Source organism: Lobosporangium transversale (genome assembly GCF_002105155.1).
Source record: "Lobosporangium transversale strain NRRL 3116 chromosome Unknown BCR41scaffold_3, whole genome shotgun sequence".
In the NCBI taxonomy this organism is placed as follows: domain Eukaryota; kingdom Fungi; phylum Mortierellomycota; class Mortierellomycetes; order Mortierellales; family Mortierellaceae; genus Lobosporangium; species Lobosporangium transversale.
This window is the reverse complement of record NW_019028981.1, coordinates 919,825-945,028: the sequence shown is the minus strand read 5'-3', so window position 1 is coordinate 945,028 and position 25,204 is coordinate 919,825. Positions and strand designations below refer to the sequence as shown.

The 25,204-nt window shown below is 41.4% G+C and overlaps 5 protein-coding genes across 5 annotated transcripts; 1 reads left to right on the top strand and 4 right to left on the bottom strand.

The window, feature by feature from the left end:
• Window positions 1–216: 216 nt before the first annotated feature.
• Window positions 217–1,143, bottom strand: BCR41DRAFT_299266 (hypothetical protein; the record flags this gene model as incomplete). Its single annotated transcript, XM_022020519.1, has 3 exons — window positions 217–290; window positions 378–483; window positions 610–1,143. 3 exons carry the CDS (start codon window positions 1,141–1,143, stop codon window positions 217–219), a joined length of 714 nt encoding a protein of 237 aa, XP_021885530.1.
• A 3,140-nt stretch (window positions 1,144–4,283) lies between these two features.
• BCR41DRAFT_331523 (magnesium transporter NIPA-domain-containing protein) lies at window positions 4,284–7,146 on the top strand. Its single transcript, XM_022021803.1, has 5 exons — window positions 4,284–4,813; window positions 4,988–5,078; window positions 5,501–5,661; window positions 6,154–6,445; window positions 6,593–7,146. Exons 1-5 carry the CDS (start codon window positions 4,591–4,593, stop codon window positions 6,975–6,977), a joined length of 1,152 nt encoding a protein of 383 aa, XP_021885529.1. The 5' UTR covers window positions 4,284–4,590; the 3' UTR covers window positions 6,978–7,146.
• A 179-nt stretch (window positions 7,147–7,325) lies between these two features.
• BCR41DRAFT_367386 (major facilitator superfamily domain-containing protein) lies at window positions 7,326–9,515 on the bottom strand (the record flags this gene model as incomplete). The annotated part of the gene is made up of 2 exons (XM_022026299.1): window positions 7,326–8,771; window positions 8,964–9,515. The coding sequence occupies 2 exons, from the start codon at window positions 9,513–9,515 to the stop codon at window positions 7,326–7,328; spliced, it is 1,998 nt and encodes a 665-aa protein (XP_021885528.1).
• Window positions 9,516–12,187: 2,672 nt separating this feature from the next.
• BCR41DRAFT_299137 (SNF2 family N-terminal domain-domain-containing protein) lies at window positions 12,188–16,013 on the bottom strand (the record flags this gene model as incomplete). Its single annotated transcript, XM_022020511.1, has 4 exons — window positions 12,188–14,272; window positions 14,392–15,194; window positions 15,331–15,603; window positions 15,710–16,013. The coding sequence occupies 4 exons, from the start codon at window positions 16,011–16,013 to the stop codon at window positions 12,188–12,190; spliced, it is 3,465 nt and encodes a 1,154-aa protein (XP_021885527.1).
• A 6,187-nt stretch (window positions 16,014–22,200) lies between these two features.
• BCR41DRAFT_346055 (ras family-domain-containing protein) lies at window positions 22,201–24,776 on the bottom strand. The gene is made up of 5 exons (XM_022022812.1): window positions 24,554–24,776; window positions 24,192–24,266; window positions 23,507–23,588; window positions 22,618–22,811; window positions 22,201–22,525 (listed from the first exon to the last, which is right to left on the bottom strand). The coding sequence occupies exons 1-5, from the start codon at window positions 24,612–24,614 to the stop codon at window positions 22,290–22,292; spliced, it is 648 nt and encodes a 215-aa protein (XP_021885526.1). The 5' UTR covers window positions 24,615–24,776; the 3' UTR covers window positions 22,201–22,289.
• Window positions 24,777–25,204: the final 428 nt, after the last annotated feature.

Below are 25,204 nucleotides of genomic sequence, written 5' to 3'. Positions count from 1 at the left end.
ATACTATTTTTGACAATGATGGAAAAATACTTGATAAATAATATGGGATGTATAGCTACGCATAACAGGTAGTAGTACATTTGGCATTTTAAAGAAGCTGCTAAAAAGTTGATAAAATAAGAAAGATGAAAAGAAAAAGAGAGACAGAAAGAGACAGAAACAGACAGAGAAGAGATACAGACAGGCAATCAGACAAATAGAGATGGTATTTCTAGCTTATACATCGTAATATGCTTCATAGAGCGAAACAATAGCAAAGAGTTCAAATACGACAGCTCCGGCCAAGGTCACTAAGATTAGAAAACAAAATAGGCGTTATGAACAAAGTTTCATAATTAACTTTTTTTTTTTTTTTTTTTTTTTTTTTGAATACTTACCAGTCCGGACGGAGATCCGAGATGCCAGCATCCTTCCTCCAATGACGGCGACCCCTGTGCAGAGTGAATGGCCAAATACGGCACCAATAGAGACCCAGGTCATGTTCTAGCCATAAAAAAAAAGAGAAAGGTCATCGTAATCCATGTTGTTTTTCACTAAGGTTGACTATATTGATTATGTCATTAACAAAAAGAAAAAAAAAAAAAAAAAAAAAATGGGGAACAGACGTACATGTGCAGCAGCTAAAGCAATGGTAGCGATTTGGGATCTATCACCCCACTCTGCCAAGAATGTCATGACAAAAGTTTGGACAAAGACAGGTGAGAACAAGAGCTGGAACAAATTGATCAAGCCAGATGATTCTTGTTTCCTGGAGCGAGTTTTGGGCGGTGCAACGTCATTGTCCTGAGCATTCCCATCTGCATTGGCCGATCCAGCCTCTGCACGTTGCAACAACTCGAGATCCTCCTTATCCTGCAGTTCCTGCGTAACTTCCTCGAGCTCATGCTTAGCATCTTCTTCGGTCATGTGGTATCCATCATAGAACATGCGGATACCAAAACAGAAGAAGAGCAATGCAGCCAGATAATTGGTATATGTCCTTGGAATGAGGTTTGGAACTGCGTGGCCAAAGGCTGCAGAGAGGACTGTCATGATAGCGAGAGCTGAAAGAGCGGCTGAGAAGACGAGGAGACGAGGGTGTTTCATAGCCATGATGGCAGCAATGAGAAAGGTCTTGTCACCAATCTCCGATACAACAATCATGGCGAGCGAGAGGAAGAAGGACTGAGCCTCCTCTGAGCTGAAGTCAATTCCACCAAGTCGCTGCGAAGGATCAATGGGGTTCTCTTCGCCAGCGTCGTAGTTGCTAAATTCATCTACATTTTTATGGCGCCCTGGTGGCACTTCTTGACTTTGATACGATCCTGAGGCGCCCTCAAAGTTATCTCCAAAGTCCAGAGGATACTAATATCAAATATGCATCCAGAATAGGTGCGGCCACCGTAAGAAGAGAAAAAGAGAGAAAGGGAAAAAGAAAGGCAAGCATTGACAATTAATATTCTGGTCAGTTTATGATTGATGACGCGCCGTGCTGTATACGTGCTCCTGTGTTCCTGTTTGTGATCATGATCTCTGATGGAGAATTGTATTCGGAATAATTAAAAAAATTCAATTCTTACACGTTCTAGATTTCCATCATTCTGAGCGACTGCAACAGCATTAACAGGGCTGGCAGTGGAACCAGGGGAGAGTATAAAACAAGCGAAGATGAGGGCGATCAGTAAAGTCTGATGCAGTTTCAATCTTGACATGATTATCATGAAGATCTACACCGAAGGAATGCTCTAAACAATTGAACAATTGAACAATTGAAAATTTTTTTTAGAAAATCTTTTTTCTTTTTTCAGGCACTGTCCAGCAGTAGATCTGATGGTGAGAGAGGACAACGGATCGATGAATGGATGAATGGATGAATGGATGAATGGAATGAATAGAATGTGATGAATGAGAAAGAGATGACGATGATGATAAATGATGTTAGATGCAATTTTAAAGAGTAAGAAGATAAGCCAAAGATAAAGCGTAGATTTCAAAAATAAACTTTGGATGACATTACGTCCCAACTTTGTTCAAGTGTTTTTTTATACGTTCACCTGGCAATCCAATCAACCAGTAACACAGCATCACAGCCACAGTCTCTGACATTGCACCTCGTGTGCTATCACGTACATGAACACATTAATAAAACTTTGCCTACTGAATGTATTAGGCATGACAGAGAACCAGTCAACTGGCTGAACCTAATCTCTGACACTGTAATTGGCTTGGCGGGTGTGTGTATTTGAGTGAGTCGAACTAAGAGGATCAAGGAAAGATAGAAATTGGTGCTTTGTGACAGGCCAGCTCCTCAGCTCCATGGATCTGTCTAGCGACTGGGATGGCCTGCGGCAGTATTCTCTGATATAAGACCCATCTTTATTTGGACAAGTCTTTGGATTATCTTACGCCAAAGATCACGGGATGACGCCGTAAAGGTCAGAGTGGAAAAGAATCCAAAAAAAAAAAAAAAAAAAAAAAAAAATCGCGGTCACCTACAGCTTTGAAGTTGTTACACGCCACTGCCACTGAGATCAACAAGGTGACAAACACCATATGCAATTACGGCTAAATACATATCACAGCCTGATTTGAAGGCAGGTTTTGAAGCTCGTTATCGCATCGGCGGTGGGACGGCTCTAGAGAGACGTCTCCTATGGGATACAATGTGCTAACGACCGACATGAAGGACAGGTATATTTGCAGAATTGATAAGTTCCAGATGAGAATCAGATCCTAGACACATATTCCACATTCGGCTTCCTTTGCCGGCTTTGATAGGTGATCATTGGTCACAAAGTAGTACGCACTATTAGGGCGTACTCGGCTCCGCGTCTTAGTGAGGTCAAGGGTGCAGGTATAGTGATGAGGACGGTGCAGTGACAATGGTGATAGTAGTATTTCCATTAGGCCCGACAATGAGCCATCCCAAGGACAAGAGCTAGTCAGCAACGGCATCAATGACAGTGTTCGCGTGCTAGCGATGGTGGCGATGGTGAGGCTGATGAGATTACATTCCAAGATGCATCCAGTCATACGGGTATATAACGATCTTGTCCATAACTGTGAGCCTGAGATCATCTGCGGGAATTGGCCAGGTCGACTGGATGAGTTGACTAATTTAATATCGACATCAATGGTAGGGAAAGCGATTGTAGCCTCCAATATCAGATATTCAAGTGAATGAGAGGCACCACAGAGTATTCAAGCCTTCGATGTCTGGTTGCTGGCACATGATTTCCTGACTGACTTTTATTATGGCTTCATATGGTTCGAGTGCCGAGTATGAATAGGTTGTTCTGTGGGATACTGGACACGGCCAAGGTCAAGGCCAATGAATTTCGAGTCCAGAAGAGCAAGATGCTTATTAGACTTCACATTGTGCTCCTCACAGGCACTTTGCAAAGAAGAAAAAGAAGAAACGTTTAATAGATATACCCAAAGCTTAAGTGTCTACTCCGCCAATGAATTAATCTAGGCATAAAATGACCCAGGTCCATGTGCACAGACTGACCACAGCTTTGTGAGCCTCCTTTGACTCAATCACCATGATCAACGTTGTACACATTTTAAAAAGTTCATATTTATATAATATATATATCTATATATATATATATATATAATTACTAATATATATAATAATACATGTATAAAATAATATATACAGGTATGTATACATGTTGAAACAAATATGGCGTGAACCTGGGGGATTGTTCAGGGACCCACAAACATTTTTTCATTAATGACGATCAAATTAGACACAGACTTGTGAACTTGTGGCAACTGCAAAGAGGAAGGGGGACCATTGGCCCTGTCGGCTGAGGAAAAGACATTTTTATGCAAAGATAGGAAAGGCCACAGGCTATTTGTGACATGTAAAACAAGTATGTTTTGTAGATCAATGTTTTGATGAAGAAGAAGAAGAAGAAGAAAAAGAAAAACTATTATTAGGACAACAACAACAACACAGGCACAGATCCTTGATGAACCCATGTATACAACTCCATTTGAATGGATCGACGAATGGATGCATGTCTTTCTGATTTATATGCAAACGCTCTTCTGTCCATATTCAGTATATAAAATTATTATTATAGTTGTAATTATTCTTATTGTTATTAAAAATGTATTATCAATAGTTTAGTCCGTAGTCTATTTCATCAGCAATTGTCTCTACAAGCTTCTCTCTTTTCTTTTTTATTTTACTATGCTCTCATACCTTCAAGAGATTTAACTTTTTTATTAATTGTTCATTCCTTCACTCTCTTCATTCTTTTTTTTTTTTTTTTTTTTTTTTTTTTCTCTCTCTTCATCCTCCTTTCCTTTCTTTTCTTTCTTTCTTTTCCTTTCTTCCTTTCTTCCTTTTCTTTTCCTTTCCTTTCATTCCTTTCCTTTCCTTTCCTTTCCTTTCTTTTCTTTTCTTTTCTTTTTACTTATCACTTGCTTTGCTCGCTTTGCCTTTGTCTGCTTGCTTGCATCGCTCGTATCCACTCCCAAAGAAAGAAAGAAAAACTAACGTCCCTTCCATCCTTCTCTTCTCTCTTTTATTCTTTTATCTCTTCCTTACGCTTTCTTCTTAACACCAACCCCACATTCTTATCTCCACACTCACACATGTCCAGCAAAGACAATACCTCGCTTGCCGCGCTTGATGCTCAGCACGACAAGTATGTGGGACTCTTGTTGGCTGTGTCCTCATCTCTCATGATCGGCATCTCCTTCGTCATCACCAAAAAGGGCCTTATTGATTCCACCAATAGACATGGAGGTATTGGCTCTTCATCCGACCAATATCTCTTCCTTAAAAACCCCATTTGGCTACTTGGCATGCTCACCAGTACGTTCACTCTTTCTTGCTGTTCCATTATTTTATTTTATTTTTACAGATCAAAAAAAAAAAAATAGTTTGGCTTAATTCAATCATGGATGGGATATGAAGCCGACAAAAGTTAACATGACTCCCATCTGAACATCCTTTTTTTATCTCATCTCAATCTTTAATCACTTTTAGTGGCTGCTGGTGAGATTGCTAATTTTGCTGCCTACTCCTTTGCTCCTGCCATTCTGGTCACTCCGCTGGGCGCATTGAGCGTCATTATTGGGTAAGGCACATGCAGACAGACAAAAATTCACGCTGTAATTCTCTACATCCATCCCCTCTGTTTTTTTTTTTTTTTTTTTTTTTTTTTTTTTCTCGAATCATATCACTCTCTCAAAGACGATTAAATAGGAGTAAGAGCAAGGAATAGGAATAGGATTGACATACATAAAAACATAAAAGTGTATGCACTGCTTCAGCTCTATATTCTCTCGACAACAAAAAAAGAAAAAAAAAAAAAAAAAAAAAAAAACACCTCGCATACTTGGGAATCGAACGAGAAAAAAAAAATAGATATGGCAAGACCGTTGGGATTAGAACGGAATAGAGATAAAGCGGTTGTGCCTCGCCAGAGGATACAGGTGTTAGATTATTCAAAAATAAATAACAAATTGACTTCTTTTTTTTTTTTTTTGTTGCTAATAGTGCTGTCCTTGCTGCTTTCTTTCTTCATGAAAAGCTCGGCATCGTTGGCAAGGTCGGGTGTGCACTGTGCCTGATTGGATCTGTCGTAATTGTCCTACATGCTCCCGAGGACAAGGATATCAATTCTGTAGATGAGATTCTCAACTATGCTCTTCAGCCTGGTACGTTTCAACTGAATGAATAGAATGAATACTCTCGCTTATCTAGCTCACAAGACAGGAAGGAGGTTGTCATGGAGCCCAAAGTTTTTGGAAAAAAGAATAATCTCTCCAACAGAATCACACAGCAATAAGGTCTTTGTGAAAACAGAGTGAAATCAGGATGATCAATCACAATTGGGGTGTTCAGGTCGTACAATGAGAGCAATGGCCCACAATTGAGGACATATGTCAGACTGTGAAAGCATCAACTTTAAATACAACAACAGCCTAGACTGGACCTTGGGCTTTGGCTGAATGGATAACTTCATAACTTCTAATCAACAGGATTAAATACGAACTGTAGTGATTGGACCGTATTAAAACAAGAACGGCAAAATCTTTCACAAGGATAGTTGATCTGAAGCATGGTCTATTGACAAGTGCTGAATATATCAAAGAAATAAACTGGATCAGCAACTAACATAACTATTCCTACTGGCACACGTTATCTAGCATTTATGATGTACAGTCTGTTTGTATTAGGCTTTTCAACATTTATGATCTATCGTGTAGTACCAAAGTGGGGCAACAAAACACCCATCGTCAATATCTCGATCTGCTCACTTGTCGGCTCAATTACTGTCATGGCATCCAAAGGTTTCGGAATTGCGCTCAAGCTGACTTTTGCTGGCTCGAATCAGCTGACGCATCCCTCTACCTATGTCTTTGCTCTTTTGGTGGGTGTCTGCATCGTTGTCCAGATGAATTACTTTAACAAGGCTCTTGACATTTTTTCGACCAATGTGTAAGTGGCCCATCGCGCGTTTATTTTCAAATATTCTCTGGAGAGATATGAGAAATGGCTTTTTTTTTTTTTTTTTTTTTTTTTTTAAAAAAAAAATAAGCAAGCTAACATTGCTATTACTATTGGACATTTGGTTCTATTAAACAGTGTGATGCCCATCTATTATGTCATGTTCACGACAGCAACCATCACAGCCTCTGTAATTCTCTTTCAGGGATTTAACACGACATCTACAGTGAATGTTGTTTCACTCTTCTGTGGGTTTGGCACAATCTTTTCGGGTGTACTACTGCTGAATAATGCTCAACACCCAGTAGTAGAATCACACGGCAAGAGCGGCAGTATAACTAACGGAGGGGTTGGTTTTGCAGACCGGAGGACGTCACGCGAATCGACAATGCTTAATGCTTTTGATGAAGAGAGTTTGGGCTTGACACAGCTCCATGACGAAGACGATGACGAAGATGAAGATCTAACAGAGGATGAGGACAGGAGAGTAAGGATGCCAGGCAGTCATTCCCATCTTCATTAAAGAAAATACTTTCATCAGACAATCAATCTCGGGATTTAGGGGTCTGGATATGCCACTAGAAATCTTCAGTCTGTCTGATATAATGAGATCAGGGGGCTGGAAAGGAAAGAAAGGATCAATAATGAGGACATTAAATGCATCATCAGTAGCAGGTGAAAAAGACGAAAAAAAAAAAAAAAAGGCGCAACGACCGTTATGACAATAAAGAATACACATGTATATCCGCTGTACATTTTCGAATCCAACCTTTCTGTGCTTTTTTTTTTTTTTTTTTTTTTTTTTTTATTATTACTAGTATTACAGATTTATTTATTTTTTTTTAGAAAAAAAAGGAGACTAGAGTAATCTTTAATCATCCTCCTTCTCCTCGTAAAGATGATTATTATTAAAAGGTCTCTCTCGCTCGAGTTGTCTCTCTGCATAATCATCTTCCCCACAGAGCTCCTCCAGAGTTTTGCCTTTGGTTTCAGGAACAAAATACGTAAAGAGTAAGCCGATGAACATGAAGAGGGCGAAGATCTGGAGCAGCTGTGGGATGAATTGGTTTTTGCCACCACGGTCTTTCATGTTGGAGAAGCCAATTTGGGCAACGATAGCGCCAAGCTTTCCCATGCCTGCAGAGATACCATGACCTGTGGAGCGGTACCGAGTAGGAAAACACTCTCCAGGGATGATAAAAGTCGTAGCATTAGGACCGAAATTTTGGAAGAACTGAGTAACCGCGAACAAAAACACAAAGAGCACAGGAGACGTATCATGGATAACATTGTAAGCAAAACCGAGAGTACAGAAGAGAGCACAGGACATGACGAAGCCAATAACCTGGATCTTGATCCGTCCAAGGCGTTCGATTGTAAACACCGTGACCCAATAACCAGGAATGGCGCCCAATAGAACAATGATGACCTGTCCGACCGTGGCGTTCCACATGGTGTAATATGCATTACCATCAACTGCGCCAAAGTGGATGGTCGAGAGGATAAAAGTGTTGTTGAGTCCGATGCCATAAAACGCTACATCCAATGCAAACCAAGTCATGGAAGTACCCATCAACACCTTGAACGTTTCCCAGCGAGAGAAGTAACGGCAAAAGTCACGCAAACTACTTTGATGGCTCTGAAATTTGCTGCCATTGTTCCTTCTCAATGCTGTTTGAGAAGTATACGACTGTGCTCCCGTGAGCCTGGGAGATGGGTCGTCGTTCATATGACCGAGTTCAATGGCATTAGCATATTCATTACGGCCACCGCCACTGCCTTTTCGGGGGTAAACAATGTTGAATTGAGCGTGACGTTCCTCAACCACATCCCGATCACTCTGCAGCGCATTTCTTGTCTTTAGAACAGTTGCAACGTCATTTTCTGCTTTGATCAAATTATTTTCGACATCAAGCACAAAACGTGGGGTCTCTGGGATGGTCATGCGGAAGTAAACTGCTACCAGAGCAGGGACACATCCGAGGCCGATGAGAGATCGCCAGACATAGTCCAAATTCTTAGGGTCGAGCTCGATCAAGGATCGGAAACCGAGCAAAAGGACAATGGCGACGATACCTGTAGTCAAGTAGCCGAATCCTTGCATTGCAAAGACAGCTGCCATCATGGCACCTCGTCGATGAGTTGTTGCAAACTCGGACGTGATGACAGCTGATAAGGGATAGTCGCCTCCTACACCGACACCGAGGATGAACCGCCAAAGAATGATACTCGCAGGAAGTGACAGCGCATAACTGTCACCAGAGACGGCTTGACCGAAGGTTGCAACAATAATAATGAGCAACTCAACACCGTACATCTAAAAGAATCATTTTTTTTTTTTTTTTTCATCATCCATCATGGACAGATAAATGACAGGAAAAGATGGTGGTTAAGAAACAAAGTACAAAAAACAACAGAAGGCCCCTATTTTAGATCAATAAAAAACAAGATCCCTTCTCTAATATATTCTAAAGACATGATTTGCAACAAGACAAACAAAAGCACATACTCTCTTTCGTCCGAGCACATCAGCAAGGTAACCGAATCCAATTTGACCAAAAAAAGTTCCGATTGAAGCAGAGATCTTTAGGCCTAGGTCAATATCAGCAGGTACGGAATTGCCCAAGTGACTAAAGTATACATAACCTAACATTGGCGAAACCAAGTTGATGGCAAACAAATCGTATGCATCCGTAAAGAACCCTACACCAGCAACCATGCATGCTCGGACATGGAACCATCCAAATTCTGCATTATCGACCAGTGCCAACGTGTCGAGACGGCGCTTCCGTGGATCGTCATAGACGCTGCCACGGGAGAAGGTTGTTGAGGTCTGACCGGCTTCAACTTCTACAGAGTCTTGTCCAAAGCCAGTGGGTGCATGATGAGGTGCAGGGGAGGTTGTTGGAGAATAGGAATGTTGAGGGTATGAGGGTGTATAAGATTGTGAACGGGGGTCATCGTGTGGATGATGGTGATCAGTTGCTCCAGAGGTTCCACGTCGAGGGGGTGGCCGGAGAGACGAATGGTAAGGTGATGGGGTAGAAGAAAGCTCGTTCATCTCGATATCTGTGTGTGGCGGACCCGAAGATTGAAGGAGTGGTGTGATAGTTGGGCTGCGAATGGTGATGGCACAACAAGAAAAGGGCAAAAAAGGACCAGGAGGATCTCTTCCCTCTTTTTAATTAATTAAAAGAATTTTTGTGTGAGGAAAAGGACAAAAAAAATGCTATAAATATTCGTGAACAGGTTGGAAAAAAATAAATAAATAAATGGATGGATGGATGGCACAGACAGAAGAGACGGAAAGTGAGAAAATGAGCGAAAGAGTGAATGAATGCAAATTGAGTGGAACCTTGGTGCCAACGGTCAAGGGAAAAAGATGAAAAGAAAGAATATGAAACGGAGGGTAAAAAGAAGGGCTAATTATGAATACAGTGTAAGCTGAGGGAGGATTATGCGATGCAAAAGCAAATAAGGTATCGAAGCTGCGAGTAGCCTTTCATCAGAGGTGATCAAGGATTTGCAGGACAAAGAATCCAAGTTAGAAAAAAAAAAAGAGAGAGAGAAAAAGAAAGGAGAGTGGGATGGTTGCATCTTTATGTAAAGATTGGAGGCGGTTGAATACAAGAGAAAAAGAACAATTGACGCCACGCCTAGACACAAGGCAACAAACAAAGCGAAAGGAACCAGAAAACAAGGAAAGGAGCAACGAATTATCTGTTCCAGTCCTGAATGGACAAAAAGCAAAATGGAAGAGAGAGAAAGAGCTCTAGTTATTTACATGGAATCTCGAATGTTGCACAACACATCACATTTTTCTAAATTAGCACCACGCGTAACCCCTGATCTGCGCACGTTGCTGACCTGTGGCTGCTAAATGGTGCATTGTGGAAAGCAGAAAGACAGACACGCTGAATGTTCTCTCTTCTCTTATCCTCTTTGTCTTTCTGTTCTGGCACAGACTATGAATGCTAATATTGCATCGCAATAATGTTCTGTGAACTATAGTATATAGTACATGTACATGTATATATAAATATATAAACGTTTATTCTTTTTTTTTTTTTTTTTTTTTTTAATCAACTTCTAATCCATGCATCGTCTACTCCTTTCTTGTCCCTACGAACCAAACAAACAGTCAACGACATTGTTATCTCCCCAACAGGTTCAAGAGTTTATAATCAAAATAAGGAGCTCATATTATTCTGCTTCGGAAGTCTCTAAACAGCTCCTGAGAAGTAATAAAAGTAATGTAGCTCTAATCTTAATGAATGTTGACTACACATGAGTGTGATCCGAGTACATTGAAACGGGTCTCCCTCTTTCTCTTTCTTTCCCACTTATTGTTGTTCTTATCCTTAAGATCAGAAAAAAGACTGAGACTCCAATTAGAAATGGAAGCATGATTATATATATATATATATATACTTATACACAACTTTCTCGACAGGCAGAAAGCGATGAGGGGTGGTACAAATGAATCTATAGGCGAGTCCTGTTATGAGTTGCATATACATTTATATGAATAATGTGACATTGGGTCGGTTCCTGTTGTCGAATAATGTGAGCATGTTGGTCCTTGCATGAGTGTCAATTGGCTCCAGCGCCATGATACATAGCCGATGATTTGCTCAAAATAACTGCGAAATGTGTTCCAAAGGTTATTCCTTTTCCTTGGGTTTAAAAAAAAAAAAAATGGCCCTTGCATCTTCGGTCATAGCTGCTTATGTTTGTGAACTAAAGTCAGAACTTAGAAAAATCACGAAGGTCGATCTATCTTTGCGAGGCTCCTTTGTTTTTGGTTGTGTGTCACAATGTGCAAATCGTCGATTTAAACATTCGAGATCTTGAAAGAAAAACCTTTTTTTCAGCTGACAAACGCGCAAACAAATACTCGTACGCATTGGGTTGTCTGTAACAAGGGTTTATACATGTATAGATAGACTATTCACGTCATGAAGAAAACAGCTAAATCCCTGTGATAGACACGACACGTGTAAACTTAGGCATGGCCATACTTGAAGTTAGGCAATCTGGTCTGTCTAGCAGTTTGAGTCGGGATTTCCATAGTCACTCAAAAGTTTCTCAGTTGTTTTCGACACTGAAAATCGAGATTTAACAATTGTAGTTGATCCTCTATGTGCTTCGTAACATTGTGCCATCAAAGTCCCCAAAGTTACTATTTTGCAACTACACGAATAAAGCAGTGTTTTATTGACATTTCTTCTACCCTTGCACTTGTCTACATTAGTTCAAAAAAAAAAAAAAAAAAAAAATGGCGGGAAAAAAATGATGTGAACTCTAAAATAGAGAGTACAATTCATGGTGGCATGTTTCTCGAAAGAGTTGCTTATTCTGTGGTTACATGTATTTTTTTTTTTTTCTAAAGCTAGGCGTTCTTAAATAGTCGACATTGACTTTTTGTTAAAGCCTTGACCAGGTAAAAGATGATTCGACTGCGTGTGCGTTCGATAGAATGATCTTTTTAAAATGTATTTGCGTGGTTGTCTTTTACGAAATTGCACCGTACTTTATTGATGAGAGAATACTGTTTCTTTCTACGAAGTGTATGGCGTATCATCCTTCTGAATTGGATTATTTTAATTAATGCATCCCAAACATTTACTTCAGACATTAAGCTACAAAGAGGAAAAAGATAATAATAAAAATAATAAAAAAAAAAGATAATAATAACAAATGTCTTCAATCGATCACTCTCAGTCCTTGTAATTACATATCCATCACATCAGCATCCATGTCCACATCAACATCATCACCATTCTCTCTTTGCTGTCCTCCTCCTTCTGCTGCTGCTGCTGCTGCTGCTGCTTGAGCCTTCTTGCCTATCTTGGGCGGTTTCTTAGCTTTTGGCTCTTTTTCTTTTTTGGGTTTTGGTTCCTTGGGTGGCTTTTCTTTAGGAGTGCGGCCTCGCTTGCCTTTCGTGACAGGACTTACTCCTGCCCCTGAATTACTTTCGCCACCAGCACCAGCTCCTTCACCCGCCGCCTGTGCATCCATCTCAGCCCACATCTCATCCAAGGTTCTTCCTTTTGTCGCCAAACCACTTGTAGAGGCAGTAGGCGTAGAAGCTGCAGTGTCCTTGTTGTCTTTACCATCCTTCCTAGGTTTCTTCGATGGCCGGCCACTGTCTGCCTTGGATGTGCCTTTGCGTGAACTCTTGGCTTCTTCTTCCTCGACCTTGCGCTTCAACTGCTGTTCCTGCAGTTTAGTCGCTAATTCGTCGTCGTCTAACAATAATGAAACAATTTCGCGTGGCTTGAACTCGACACTCTGTTTAAATTCTCCGCCAGAGATGACGACCTTTTGTATTTCGTCTTTCTGTTTGGCTCGCTGCAAAATTCTTTCCTCGATTGTTCCTCGAGTGATGAGCCTATACACAGTGACTTGACGTGTCTGGCCCAAACGATGGGCACGGTCCATAGCCTGCTGATCCACTGTAGGATTCCAATCGCTGTCATAGAAAATAACGGTGTCCGCCGCTGTTAAATTGATTCCTAGACCACCCGCACGAGTACTAAGCAAAAAGATGAATATCTCTGGTCGTGTCTGCCAGTCTGTCACCATATCGCGACGATCAGAAATCTTGGAAGATCCATCAAGACGCAAGTATTTGTACTGTCGATAAGTAAGATATTCTTCCATCAGATCAATCATTTTAGTCATCTGGAAATACACAAGTACGCGATGACCACCGGCCTTGAGCTCCACAAGCAATTTGTCCAAGACCGCCAGCTTTCCAGAATCCATAATCAGTTGTTTCATCTGAGGTACTTCGATGGTCGAATAGCCCTGGGAGCTGAGTGATGGCTCACCTAGCAATCCACGACCCTGATTCACCTGCCATAAATCCATTATTGGAGCAACATATTCTTGATGCACAGCCTCTGTTCTAAATTCTGGAACACCAAGCAGTAGTCGTCGTATTCTGGTATCAAACATTTGCTCATATTGGTCAACAAGAAAAGTACGATCAGAACAGATCATCTCGATTGGAGGGGCCACCGCCTTGGGTCTATAGGCTGCCTCCATCATTGGCAAATACTCGCCCAGTTCGGATTTGTAGAGGGTATGACCAAGCTGCTTCATATGGTTCAAACTAGATCGATTGTTCTGTGAAAATGGATCCACTGACTCGGAAATCACAAACTTTGCAAAAGTATTCCCCGGATAATTTGCTGATGCCACATCATCGCCGTCCCAGACACTGTCAAGACCATACCCACGTCTTGATCGTGAGTCTTCCAGCTCTAGATGGAGAGCAAACCGATCCAGTAGGTGGCTGCGGGATATCTTAGTGACCTGAGAAGGTGAATAATCAGTGAATCGCAAGAAAGAGAACGTGCCTTCTTCTTCAAACATGGATTGTGCAACATGATCAGGTGTCCAGATATTCAAAAGATGATCCAGATATTTGGTGTCGGTTCCTGCATTCGATTGCTCCGAAGGAACTCGCAAAAGCCCGCCCTCGCGGTAAAAGCGCTTAGGAATAGAATAATTTATCCTGCTACGCGTTGTGTATGCCACAAACAGATCGTCTCCTTCTCGTGCGATTGATGGCGTTTGACTAAAGGCACATAATGCCAAAGGTGATACTACGTCGGCACGCTCAAATAACTCAGGGTGGTTACAAACTTTACGGAACTGCATAACAAGGTTCATCAAACTGTCGACAGAATCGCTATCATCCAGAGACGACGCCTTTTCTAAGAGCTCTGAAATAGAAATCTTTTCTTTGAGCCCACGATAAAGCGCCCTTTGTCTCGCTGTCAATTCGCAGCTCACTTCCAACTCGATCTATTTGTACCATAAAAAAAAAAAAAAAAAAAAAAAGAAGGCGTTAATGAATGAATTCTTAAGCTAATGTTTACAAGTATCGACGATTGTTCTGTAATTAATCCACTAATTTGACAAACCTTATCGCCCAGCTCGTTCTGCACATTTTTCTTGATACGACGCAACATAAATGGCTTAAGGATCATGTGAAGACGTTTCAGTTGGTGCTCATTTAACGTACCCTTGTTTTCAGCATGGGACTCGATGTCCTTTGAGAACCATTCACTAAACTCCTCATGGGAATCAAAAAGACTAGGCATGATAAAATGCAGTAATGCCCACAATTCTTGCATACTATTTTGGATTGGGGTTCCTGTGAGTAAGAGGCGGTTGCGACAGTTGAAGCCCAGTAATGTTTTCCATCGTGCACTGGATGAACTTTTGATTGCCTGTGCCTCATCCAGTACCATATATTGCCACTTGACTCGCTGAAAATACTTTTCATCCGAGACAACCAATTGATAAGACGTTATGAGGACGTGAAAAGGCGCATCTTTGTTGTACACTTGTTTCTTGTTCCAAAACTTGCGTAGCGTCTTTCTGTCCTTGATATTGCCCCAATACGGGAGAGCTTTCAGATCTGGGGTAAACTTTGTAAACTCTTGCTGCCAGTTGTGCAATGTTGACGCAGGAGCTATCACTAAAAATGGGCCCCAGATGTTTTGTGTCTCGGCCAAGTACGCCATAAGCGAAATAGACTGGACTGTCTTTCCCAAACCCATCTCGTCTGCGAGAATACCATTGATACCCTGCTCATATAAATTGGCTAGCCAGTTAAGGCCCTTAATCTGATAACCCTTGAGTTGACACATAAGCATCTTAGGCTGCTCAATTTCAGCCACTGTTGGCATACTGGATGGGTTTTGGAAATTCATCTCGTCCACTTTTTTTTTTTTAAAAAAAAAAAAGAAAAAATAAATGTTATTAGTATAAAGGTACATATCGCACTTTGATTAAATCGAATGTTCAGCAACATATCGAAAACATAATGGTTTGCAAGGACTTGTGCATGAGCTTACAGTCATTCTGGTTAAGAGCCATGTTAGGCTTTTGCTCTCGGTGTTCCTTAGCCTCTTCATCAAATGTCTTTGTGCGCTGTTGAGCTGCTAGCAATGCTTGTTGTGCACCCCATTTGGCCTGAGCTTCTAGTGCTTCATCTGTGGCTTCTTCAAAATCAATATCGCCCTCCACAGGTGCATGATTTGGATCCTGTTGGATAGAATCTTCATGAGGTTCCTTTGATGGTTGCATTCGGACAGGGGCTGCATCATCATCTGCTTCTGCTGCCTCAGCTATATGAGTTGAATAGTGTTCAAAGTAAAAAAAATGTCTCAGTTTCAGAATGAATCTTTCTTTCGGAATCAAGCTTATATGTATTATGATTCAGCCAAAACATACTTCCGATCTTCTTGCCGATGAAATGACTGTACAGCTCTGTCTGTGTAATCAAGAAGTTGAGCTTGCGGGCCTGACGTCTGGCTTCCCGCATCTCTTCCTCAATACGTAGCTTTTCAATTGCTTCCTTTTCAGCCTTCTTTCTCATCTCCCGCTCCTCACGTTCATTGCGCTTCCAGAAAAAGAGCATTTCACGATTTGCTTTTCGCGCTCGGGAATGAACCTCTTTACTTGGCTTAACAGAACGAGCCGCCGCCTTCCTTGCCTCTCTTTGGCACAGTTGTGCGACCTTTTTACAGTTTTGCATTTTGATTGATGTTGCGTTGGCGACAATCTTGGTGACCTGTTGCAATATTAAACGAAAAAGGTAAAGAAATGAGGAAAACCAAACAAAAACAAAAACAAATTGATATTATCTTCATCTCGAAGGCCTCCATCAATACCTCCCCATTTCAGAAATATAACATTAAATTCGAGAAAATCATTACCTCACGAATTTGTCTGTGAGCAATAAGATCCCAAATGGCGCGACGCTTGGCTTCATACTCTTTCTCCTGACGACGTAACAGAGTTTCTTCATCAGGCTCAACGCTTTGCTCAGCTGTTCCCTTTTCTTCCTCTTCTGAAGCCTCAAAATCAATACGCCCATCGTTTACAAAGTCATCATCATTACTCTCATCCTCGGAAATATTAGATCGAGGAACATGCCTATCCTGCTCCTCTTCTTCAACTTCCTCTTGGAGAGCCGCAGCTGCCAATTCATTTTGTTGCGCACGGGCTTTGGCTTTGATTGCTTGGACTTGAGCCATAGCTGCTGCTTCTGCTGCTTCTTTGCGCTCACGCCTTTTACGTTCAGCTTTGCTCTCCTTGGGCAGACCATCTTCATCCTGCTCTCTCTTGACAGCGTTGTCTGGTTGGAGCTTTTTTCTTCCACGGCCACGACCCTTTCCAACTGTAGGTTGTAGTGGCTGAGAAAGAGCTGGAGAACCCACAGCCGTTTCCTGTGTCCCGAGGAAGACTTCCTCGTCCTCAGTGCCAGGCTCGGCTAAGGCTTCGGCTGTATTCTTTGCTTCCAAGCGCCTCTCTTGCTTCGCCAAGAACTTTTCATGGAGTTTCCGACGTTTGCGCTGAAGGGAAGAAGAAGAAAAAATCAGCTCTAGCAAAAAAAAAAAAAAAAAAAAAAAAAAAAACAAGCAAATAGGCATTTTTCGCTTAGGCATATTAAGATGACTTACAGATGACTGTTTCTCATAAGCTTTCTGTACTTTTTGCCCTCTTTTGTGCACCTCTAGCATATAGATCATGTATTCTTTGTGTTGTGAATAATCATCTTGGTCAGAGTCAGAAACGTCAGGATGTGCGCCCGCAATATCCTGCTCTCCTGTTTCCTGCGATCCTTGGATCATAGGGGCGACATAGTCTCGGTCTTCATTTGCAGTATCAGGCGCACGTTGTCGCTTAACTCCACCATTAGTGGATTTAGATATAGACTCTGGACGAGGAGCTGCTTCTGTTAGGGCAGGCGTCACCGGTAATGAAAGAGCGGAGCCTTCCAATGGATTATCTTTCGATTTGGGCTTCCTTCCTCTCTTTGCTTTGATCTTGGCTTCCTCTACTGGAGCTTCGTTTTCCTCTGCTTTGGGCTTGAGAGTGCGCTTATCCTGCTCCGCAGCTTTTGGACGACGCTTTACCGATTGCGATAGTGTTTTAGTTGTAATGTCTTTGGCTGTAGATGCGATATCTTCACTCCCTTGTTCTGGCCAGGTTTCTGTCTTGGTTGAATTGGTAGAAGAGGATTGTATATCTCCCTGTATTAATAAAGCTTCGATCTTTCTCTCCTCCCGAGGACGTGTCGAGGCGGAAGTGACTTCTGAAGAATAGTTATCTATCGCTCCTGTGTTTGTGTCTTTGGATGCAGGGCGTTCTCTCCTAGTAGAAACTTCATGTGATCCAGTAACTGCCGTATGATTTGTAGCAGGAAGTATTCTGGCACGCTCGGCGAGTTGGCCTGGTCTGCGAATTGATTCGTTGTAGCGCTGGATTGCCGTCATTTCCTGATTAGGTTCACGCTCAGGAAAACGTACAGGAGGCGATATGTCACGAGGCCGATTCTCCTGAATATAAGGGCGATAGATCGATCGTCTATCGTCTACAGGGGATTCATCTATGAACTCAGGTGATGGTTCCCGCGAAGGTTTATCGCTTAGAAGCTGTGCAATCGACATAGCAGGCGCTTTCCTTTCGCTCCGATTCTGTACCACTCGAACAGGCGATGGAGATCTTGAAGGTATGTATGTTGGTTCTATGTATGATGATGGCGGACCCCGGTCATTGTACGGGCTCGTCTCATACTATAAGGATCAATGAATACAAAATATTTCAGATTAAAAACATAGTTTAAAAAATAAAAATAAAAATAAAAAAATAAAAAAAAATAAAAATTACCTGGTATCGCGGAGGAGAATGAGTCCGATGAGGTGGACTCCTCGAACGGGGTCTCATAGATGAAGCATCATGATAATGATGAGAGTAGTATTGCTAGGGAATATCACATACGAACAAGAGAGGCATCTGTTATGAATTTGCTTCTCTTTCTTTGTCACACACATTTTTAGAGACACCCATAAGACAAAGCACAATAGACGAACCTTTTCTCTGTCAACACCCTCATCCACGCTAGCTGAACGACGGCGGTAATGCATCGGTGGACGAGAAGCCAGCTCTGGAGTACGTTGTGCAGACCATACCCCTGTTGACGGGTGAGTTGAGTGAGGTATAGAACGTTGAGCATATGGTTGGTAAGGCGATGTTGCTCTCGGAGGTGGTACTGATCCTGAACTCTCGTAACGATCCGATGGCAATGGCTGCCGTGATGACGAGTAATATGGTGTCTTTTAGTGGATCAAAGTGATTAATAAAAAAAAATAATTAAAAAGGGTGCCTTGTCAACATCCTCTGTTGTGCAATCTGAACCAATCCTACTTGTTTTGATTGTCATTACCTGCTGTGTTGCTGTTGAAGGAGTGTAGTCTCGAGAGGCTGCTTCATGAGATCCCGCGGGCCAAGTACGATAGGAAGATACTCTTGAAGAATGAGATGGCGGCTGCTGATAGTGATGATGCTGGCTCATGACGGGTCCATCGCCTTCACCATCTGATGCATAGTATTCTTGTCTGTAAGATCGTGATATCTGGCGCTGCTGTTGATGGTGCTGCTGTTGCTGTTGTTCATAATAATGGCGATAGGAAATGTTTCCTGGAGGGGAGCCGTAGGGTCCTGGTGAAGGTGAGCGGGCAGTATAACGGCCAGAACTATATGACGGATGAGCAACACGACGATCACGATCGCGCAATTCGTGATCATAGATTGAGCCATGAGAGGAAGAACTTGTAGGTGGACCCTGGTGATACGGCGTGGAAGAACTTGTGGCTGGTCTACGCATAGTGGAAGCAACAGCTGCATCAGACCTAGCAGCATGATGCATACGTGTAGGAGACGAGGATCGGAAGAGATCCCTGGTCATCGGAGAATAATCATGAGCCATCTCTGCCGACTCGTAATCACGCCGCCGTTCATGTGAATGGTAATGGTAGTCATCCTTGGAATACTCGAGATGACGTCCATAAGATTGACTGTAGTGAGCTGAATGTGCTGTTGTAGCAGGCGCTTGTGCAGAGCCATAGGGTCCAGATGGGTTTCCGTATGGGCCAGGAGACGAAGGTCTGCGGTAATGGGGCACTGATGTGGATGGTCCAGCAGAGGATGCTGCTGGTGCTGGATCAGGTGAAACCGGGCGGTAATATGCAGGATTAGCACGCTGTGGGTTCATGATGGGATGTTGATGTGTTGACAGCTGTGGATGAAGATGAGCCTGTGGGGAAGAAGGGACGTGGTGAGGAGACGGAATGGGATTGTGGTTATGTATGTGTGCAGGATAGCTGTCACCAACAGGGTTGTGGAGCGTGTCCCTGTCACTGCGACGCTCCATCAATCAACAGGACTGAATGTAAAAGGTTTCAGTCAGAAGAAGCCAATGCAAATTGTATAGGCTTAAGAGGGTTGATCAGATTGGGTAATTGCAAAGCCAATGCAATACAGATCAGCCTTGCTTCTAAAACAAAGCAAGGACTAATGGCTTGATCGGTTGAAGGAATATATTTAGAATGGAAATGCGTGATTGTGGAAAATAAAAGTAATGCGATATTTTATTTGGTGATGGTGATAAAAGACATTGAGAGGAGAGAAAGATAATGAAAGGAAAGCTGGGGGGAAAAAAATAATAATAAAGGTTTTTTTTATTTTGTTAAAGACATTTTCCAAAACAAAAATTAAACAGCCTTTTTCCTTTCTTTACATTCCTACACACCAGCGCGAAAAAAGAGTGGAGAGTGAGAGTGATAATGAATGACTTCAGTCTGCGGAATGCTGTCCTTTAATAAAAAGTTTCCAACAGCTTTTTAAAGACATCGACGGTTACAAAGCAACTTTGGTCAAAAATAAGGAAGGCATGCAGACGTTCCACAGACGCGTACATGTTCTCGATGTACATGTGAGCATGTCTCCCAATGAGTCCACCATAAACTAACTATGAATAACAGATGGGTCGTGCGAGACTTGGGCCGGTTGTCATATTCACTTGGCCGAAGCGCACTACCAAGTCAACATTTATTAACGGCCACTCATACCAATCAAAACCATTATAGCCATGTAACTCAATATGGACGAGTTATTGCGATCAAAACCATCTTGGCAGCGGTAATTGTGGTGTTGTTCTACTGCCACCCATAGAGCACTTCGTCCTCTCAACAACTCCTTGATCTCCCATACATTCTGCTTCGATCTGATTAAAGACATATTCCTCCTTGGTAATTGAATCCCAACACTTGAACACCATCACCACACTAAGCAGACTTGTAATAGTGCTTGAAAAAAAAAAAAAAAAAAAAAAAAAGTAAAAAAAATCCATTAATAATGTTTGGTAAAATTGCAGTTAAACGCAATATCCAAGTGGCCAGCAGCCATCCAACATGTTGTTGTCGGGAACAATCTAAGATTACGTTGTTCAGCAATGCAGTCCCATTGGAAATAAAAAAGACAACTCAAAACGCAATTGACCTGATCGGTTCAAAAGATCCAAACCATCGGAAGGTGGCAATTGAGAGAGATGATGCCGTTGTAAACACCAATGGACTTACACTTTATCTATTGATGGAAAACATTAGTCAGAATCTGATATCAAATTGTGTCAGGGCTTCTCAAGATGAACCGTATTCAGAGTGAGAGGAATGTTCTATCCTTTGCGGATGGAACACCTACAAAGTTGCTTAATAGCTGATATAAGGCCTTGATGCATTCCTATTAAGTGTTGGTGGTAGAAATGGAAATAAGCAATAAAAACCAGTATGTAAAGATAAAAAAAAACATGCTTGTCCCTATTTTGTTTCTCGAAAATCATAATATTGCCACACTATGCCGTCCGCATTTTAAAAGGCCCTTTGATCATGACTAACGCGATGAGGTGGATAATCAGCGTGGCTATGAGAGACAAACTTGCAAACAACAATAATCCCTGCTCAGTTTCATTTATCTTTTTTTTTTTTTTTTTTTTTTTTTTTTTTTCAATTGCTTATAAAGTTGAGAGATTAAAGTGCCGCCAAGCTTGGCATTACAGAATAGCAAAGAAGTAAGGAGGTCCAATGCCATTAGGATCGCCGACAAGTGGACAGAGCGTCGATAAGGCTGCTGAACAAATATAATTAAGTTGCCAAAGGCAACCTTCAGTTTTGGTAGAAGATATAGAGTTCTTTTTTTAATACGAATATCTCCAAATTACTTGTAAAGATAATCGAATGAGAGGCACATATTTATTCTGGAATCAGAGAAAGTAAAGAACAAGAGAAAGAAGTGAGGAAAGAAAGACATGGACAATAATGAGCAACCGTTATTAGAGTAAGTTGAGCAGGCTATCAAATCGGACACATCGTTAGTTGCATCTTACATGCTACTGAATTTTAGCTGCACTTGGGTATTTATAACAAAAAGACAGGTAGAAAAACAAGTATGAATTGGAATCAGTACGAACGGACATAGTCTTGACAAGTGGACCAAGGTTGTCATTTGTCATTTATATATTTATATTTTTCTTTTCAGAGAAAGAAAGGAGTCTAACATTAAAAATTGCATTAACTGTACCACTTGTTCTCCAATGTGAGGCGCCGTAAGATGAGCGCAGCATAATTTGCTACTTAACTACATGTACCTTGCCTTGTTCTTTTTATTGTTTTTTCCCGTCCGGTTTTGATGAACAGATCGCGTAATGCAAACTTACCTAACAAGCTTATATGGCTAGCATTGCAAAGAAAATTGTATTCGAAGGTTTATATGACGTGAAAGTACGAGAGTGTTGGGAGGAGAAGAAGGTTTCGAGATTAAGAACTTGATCCTTGAGGTATCAAATAAACACAATTTTAAAAGTTATTATGGACATATTGAGTATCCTAACAAGTATTACTTTATATATTATTCCAGTATTTGCATTCGCCAATACTCGGTACACTATGGCAACGGAAACTAGTATATTTTATTACATGATCAGGCAGCAGCAACCTTTCTCACCCTTGTCCTCCATCTGGTTACCATAGCCTTGTCCTTGTTGAGAGTAGCCAAAGCCACCGTTTGATGATGGACTGCTGTGTGTCTCCTTATTGAAGCGACGGATCTCTCGTACAAGATTGTAGAAAGATTCATCAACGTTGATCCTCTGTTTGGCTGAGGCTTCAATCAACCGAGAGTTGAACGTTTTAGCTAGCTCTCGACCCTCTATATCCCCATGGATAAAGAAGTGATTAGTTTATGATATATATTTCGATTGTTCAGCAAAGTTACATGTTCTATATATCAGCTATTCATACCATGGGTCGACACTTGACGCTCATGCTCTAGGTCACACTTATTGGCCACAAGGATAACGGGGAAAAAGTCCTTGTCCTTCACACGAAGGATCTGCTGATAAAAAGTGGAGATTTCCTCGAATGAGTTACGTGACGTAATAGAGTACATCAAGAGGAAACCTTCGCCAGTACGCATATACTGCTCACGCATGGCACTATAAATAAATAAGGAGGATAAAAGGCTTTAGACTGTTTGTTCTATGCATCGTTACCCTACTCTCTCTATGCTCCTCAACCATGGCTCCCTTCTTCAAAGATCCATACATTGCCCAAAGAAATTAAATGTAGTCGCTCAAGGCCATGATTTATCATCATGGACATTAAAGGATGAACTGTCTCAATAACTCTGCAACATTAATGTGAGCTTAGAAAAAAAAAAAAAAAAAAAAAAAGCAAACCCCTAGATTACATGGATAGATAGGGGGGAGAGGGAGAGGAGGTTTAATATAGTGAGCATTGCTCATGTCAGGAATAGTGAGCTTTTTTTATGGTTCGACGACTCTTCATTGAATTGGTGCTGAAGACCAGCCCCTTCTCCAAAAAAAAAAACTCTCGGTTGTATGTAAGATACTAGAGCCCAAACTCACTTTTCACACCAGCTCTCTAGCTTTATTCTGTTATATCCTCTCATTTTTGAATCCAGAGTGTTGAATGAATTGAATATCCAAAGTCTGTGGCAAAGTCTTTTTTTTTTTTTTTTTTTTCAAGGGTGGTATTTCTTTCTCATGACCATCCTTGTCCCACAAAAAGAACAAAGAGGTTCACAAGACAACCCCTGTTTATAACTGACAGGTGTTGTATGAACTCAAGTGTGGAAAGGTCGTTTTTAAAAAAATATACAATGCCTTACCTGTATTCTTCTTGACCTGCAGTATCAAGGACATCAAGCAAAGCAACCTCATCGTCAATTACGCACTGTTTGCGGTACGAATCTAACGACACAATATCAAACACATCGTGGTTAACAATCAGGCTCCAGAAGGCACCATCTCAAGCAAAGTGAGATAAAAAAAAAAAAAAAAAAAAGGAGGGAGACCCCAATATTATCAAGAGGGGTATGCAGTAAGCTCAAGCAGTAAAAATGATTAGGGAGTTGTGCGTGTCAGGTCCCAATCATTGCATTAACATGAAGAGACTCCCCTTCATGATCTCCATAACGAATCCAGTTGCACGCATGTATCATCTGAGCTTAAGGTAAGGTCAAGGAACAGGCCTCGTCTCTGGTATCAGAAAGATGAAGTTGTCACAACCGCTGTATTTTTTTTTTTTTTTTTTTGGGCTACAATCGCACCATGATGCTCTTGCAAGTGTTACTAGCACCCAATAACAAAACTCTGTTTTGCTCTCTTTGTAGTCCTTTGGACGTTTCTGTTAGATTGTCACTATTCATGTCTTTGTCGGTCAAACCCGAGACCAAGATAGTAATTGGTACAAGACCAACAAGGATGGGGTGAAGGTATCCTTCTTGTATTCAGTCAAAGTAATATATCCATATTCTTATCAGAACGTTGAGAGGAGAGGGAAAAATAACCTACCTTCGATGGTGGGATCATACTCGTCCACAAAGTGTGACTGAATGAATTGGATGGTCAATGCCGATTTGCCGACACCTGTAAAAAAAAAAAATAAAAATAAAAACCAAGGTCAATGATAGTGTTCTTTCTTGTGTTGTGGTGGCAGGAGTTATTAAGATAAATATAATGTATTTGTCACTCTTGTTGTCGTCGCATTGCTGGTATGCTGGTATGCTGGTATGTTGGTATGTTTGAATGATCCATTCCCGCAATAAAAGCTGGACCAGTCTAGTCCCTCTAGGCATAGAACTTGTCTACTCGCCGTTGAGAGTGTAAGGTATGGAAGGAAAAATAAAATAAAATAAAATAAAATTGTCATGTACCTCCTCCGCCAACGACAACGAGTTTGTACTCGCGCATGAGTTGATTGGGCTGCTTGGCCATGATGTTGCAAATTAAAAAAGATGGGAAGGGTTCAGACGATAATAATTAAGGTTTGCAAATAAGAGAAAAGATTTCGGGAGGGAAAAAATTGAAAAATGTGTAGAGGAATAGAGGAATGGAAAGGAAGAAAGTGAGAATGAAAGAGAGAGCAGAAAAAAAAAAAAAAAAAAAAAAAAAAGTTGCTGGATGTTGTTTGATGTTTGTTTTGGCGTTGGCTTGGTCAGCAAAGGAAGAAGCAGCTGGAATGTATCTAGATGAAGGCTAAGGTTTTTTTTTTTTTTCTTTTTTCCAGATGATGAGAGAGAGAGATGTGGCAAAGAGAGAAAAGGAGGATGAAGGAATAGAGGACAGGAAGCATTCAGAAAAAGAGAAAGAACAACAGGGCATTTCTCTTTGCTCTACCCTAATGTGTCTGCTCTTGCATCATCAACTTTTGGATTCGTTAAATGCTGAGCCAAGCGGAAAGCAACTAAAAAAGAAACCGTAATTCATACTACATAGACTTGCTCCTCTTTTTTGAGGTTCTGGCCGCCATCTGGCGTAGCTTGAGTCACGTGAAAGACAACACTGTTGATCCATTGTTGATCAAG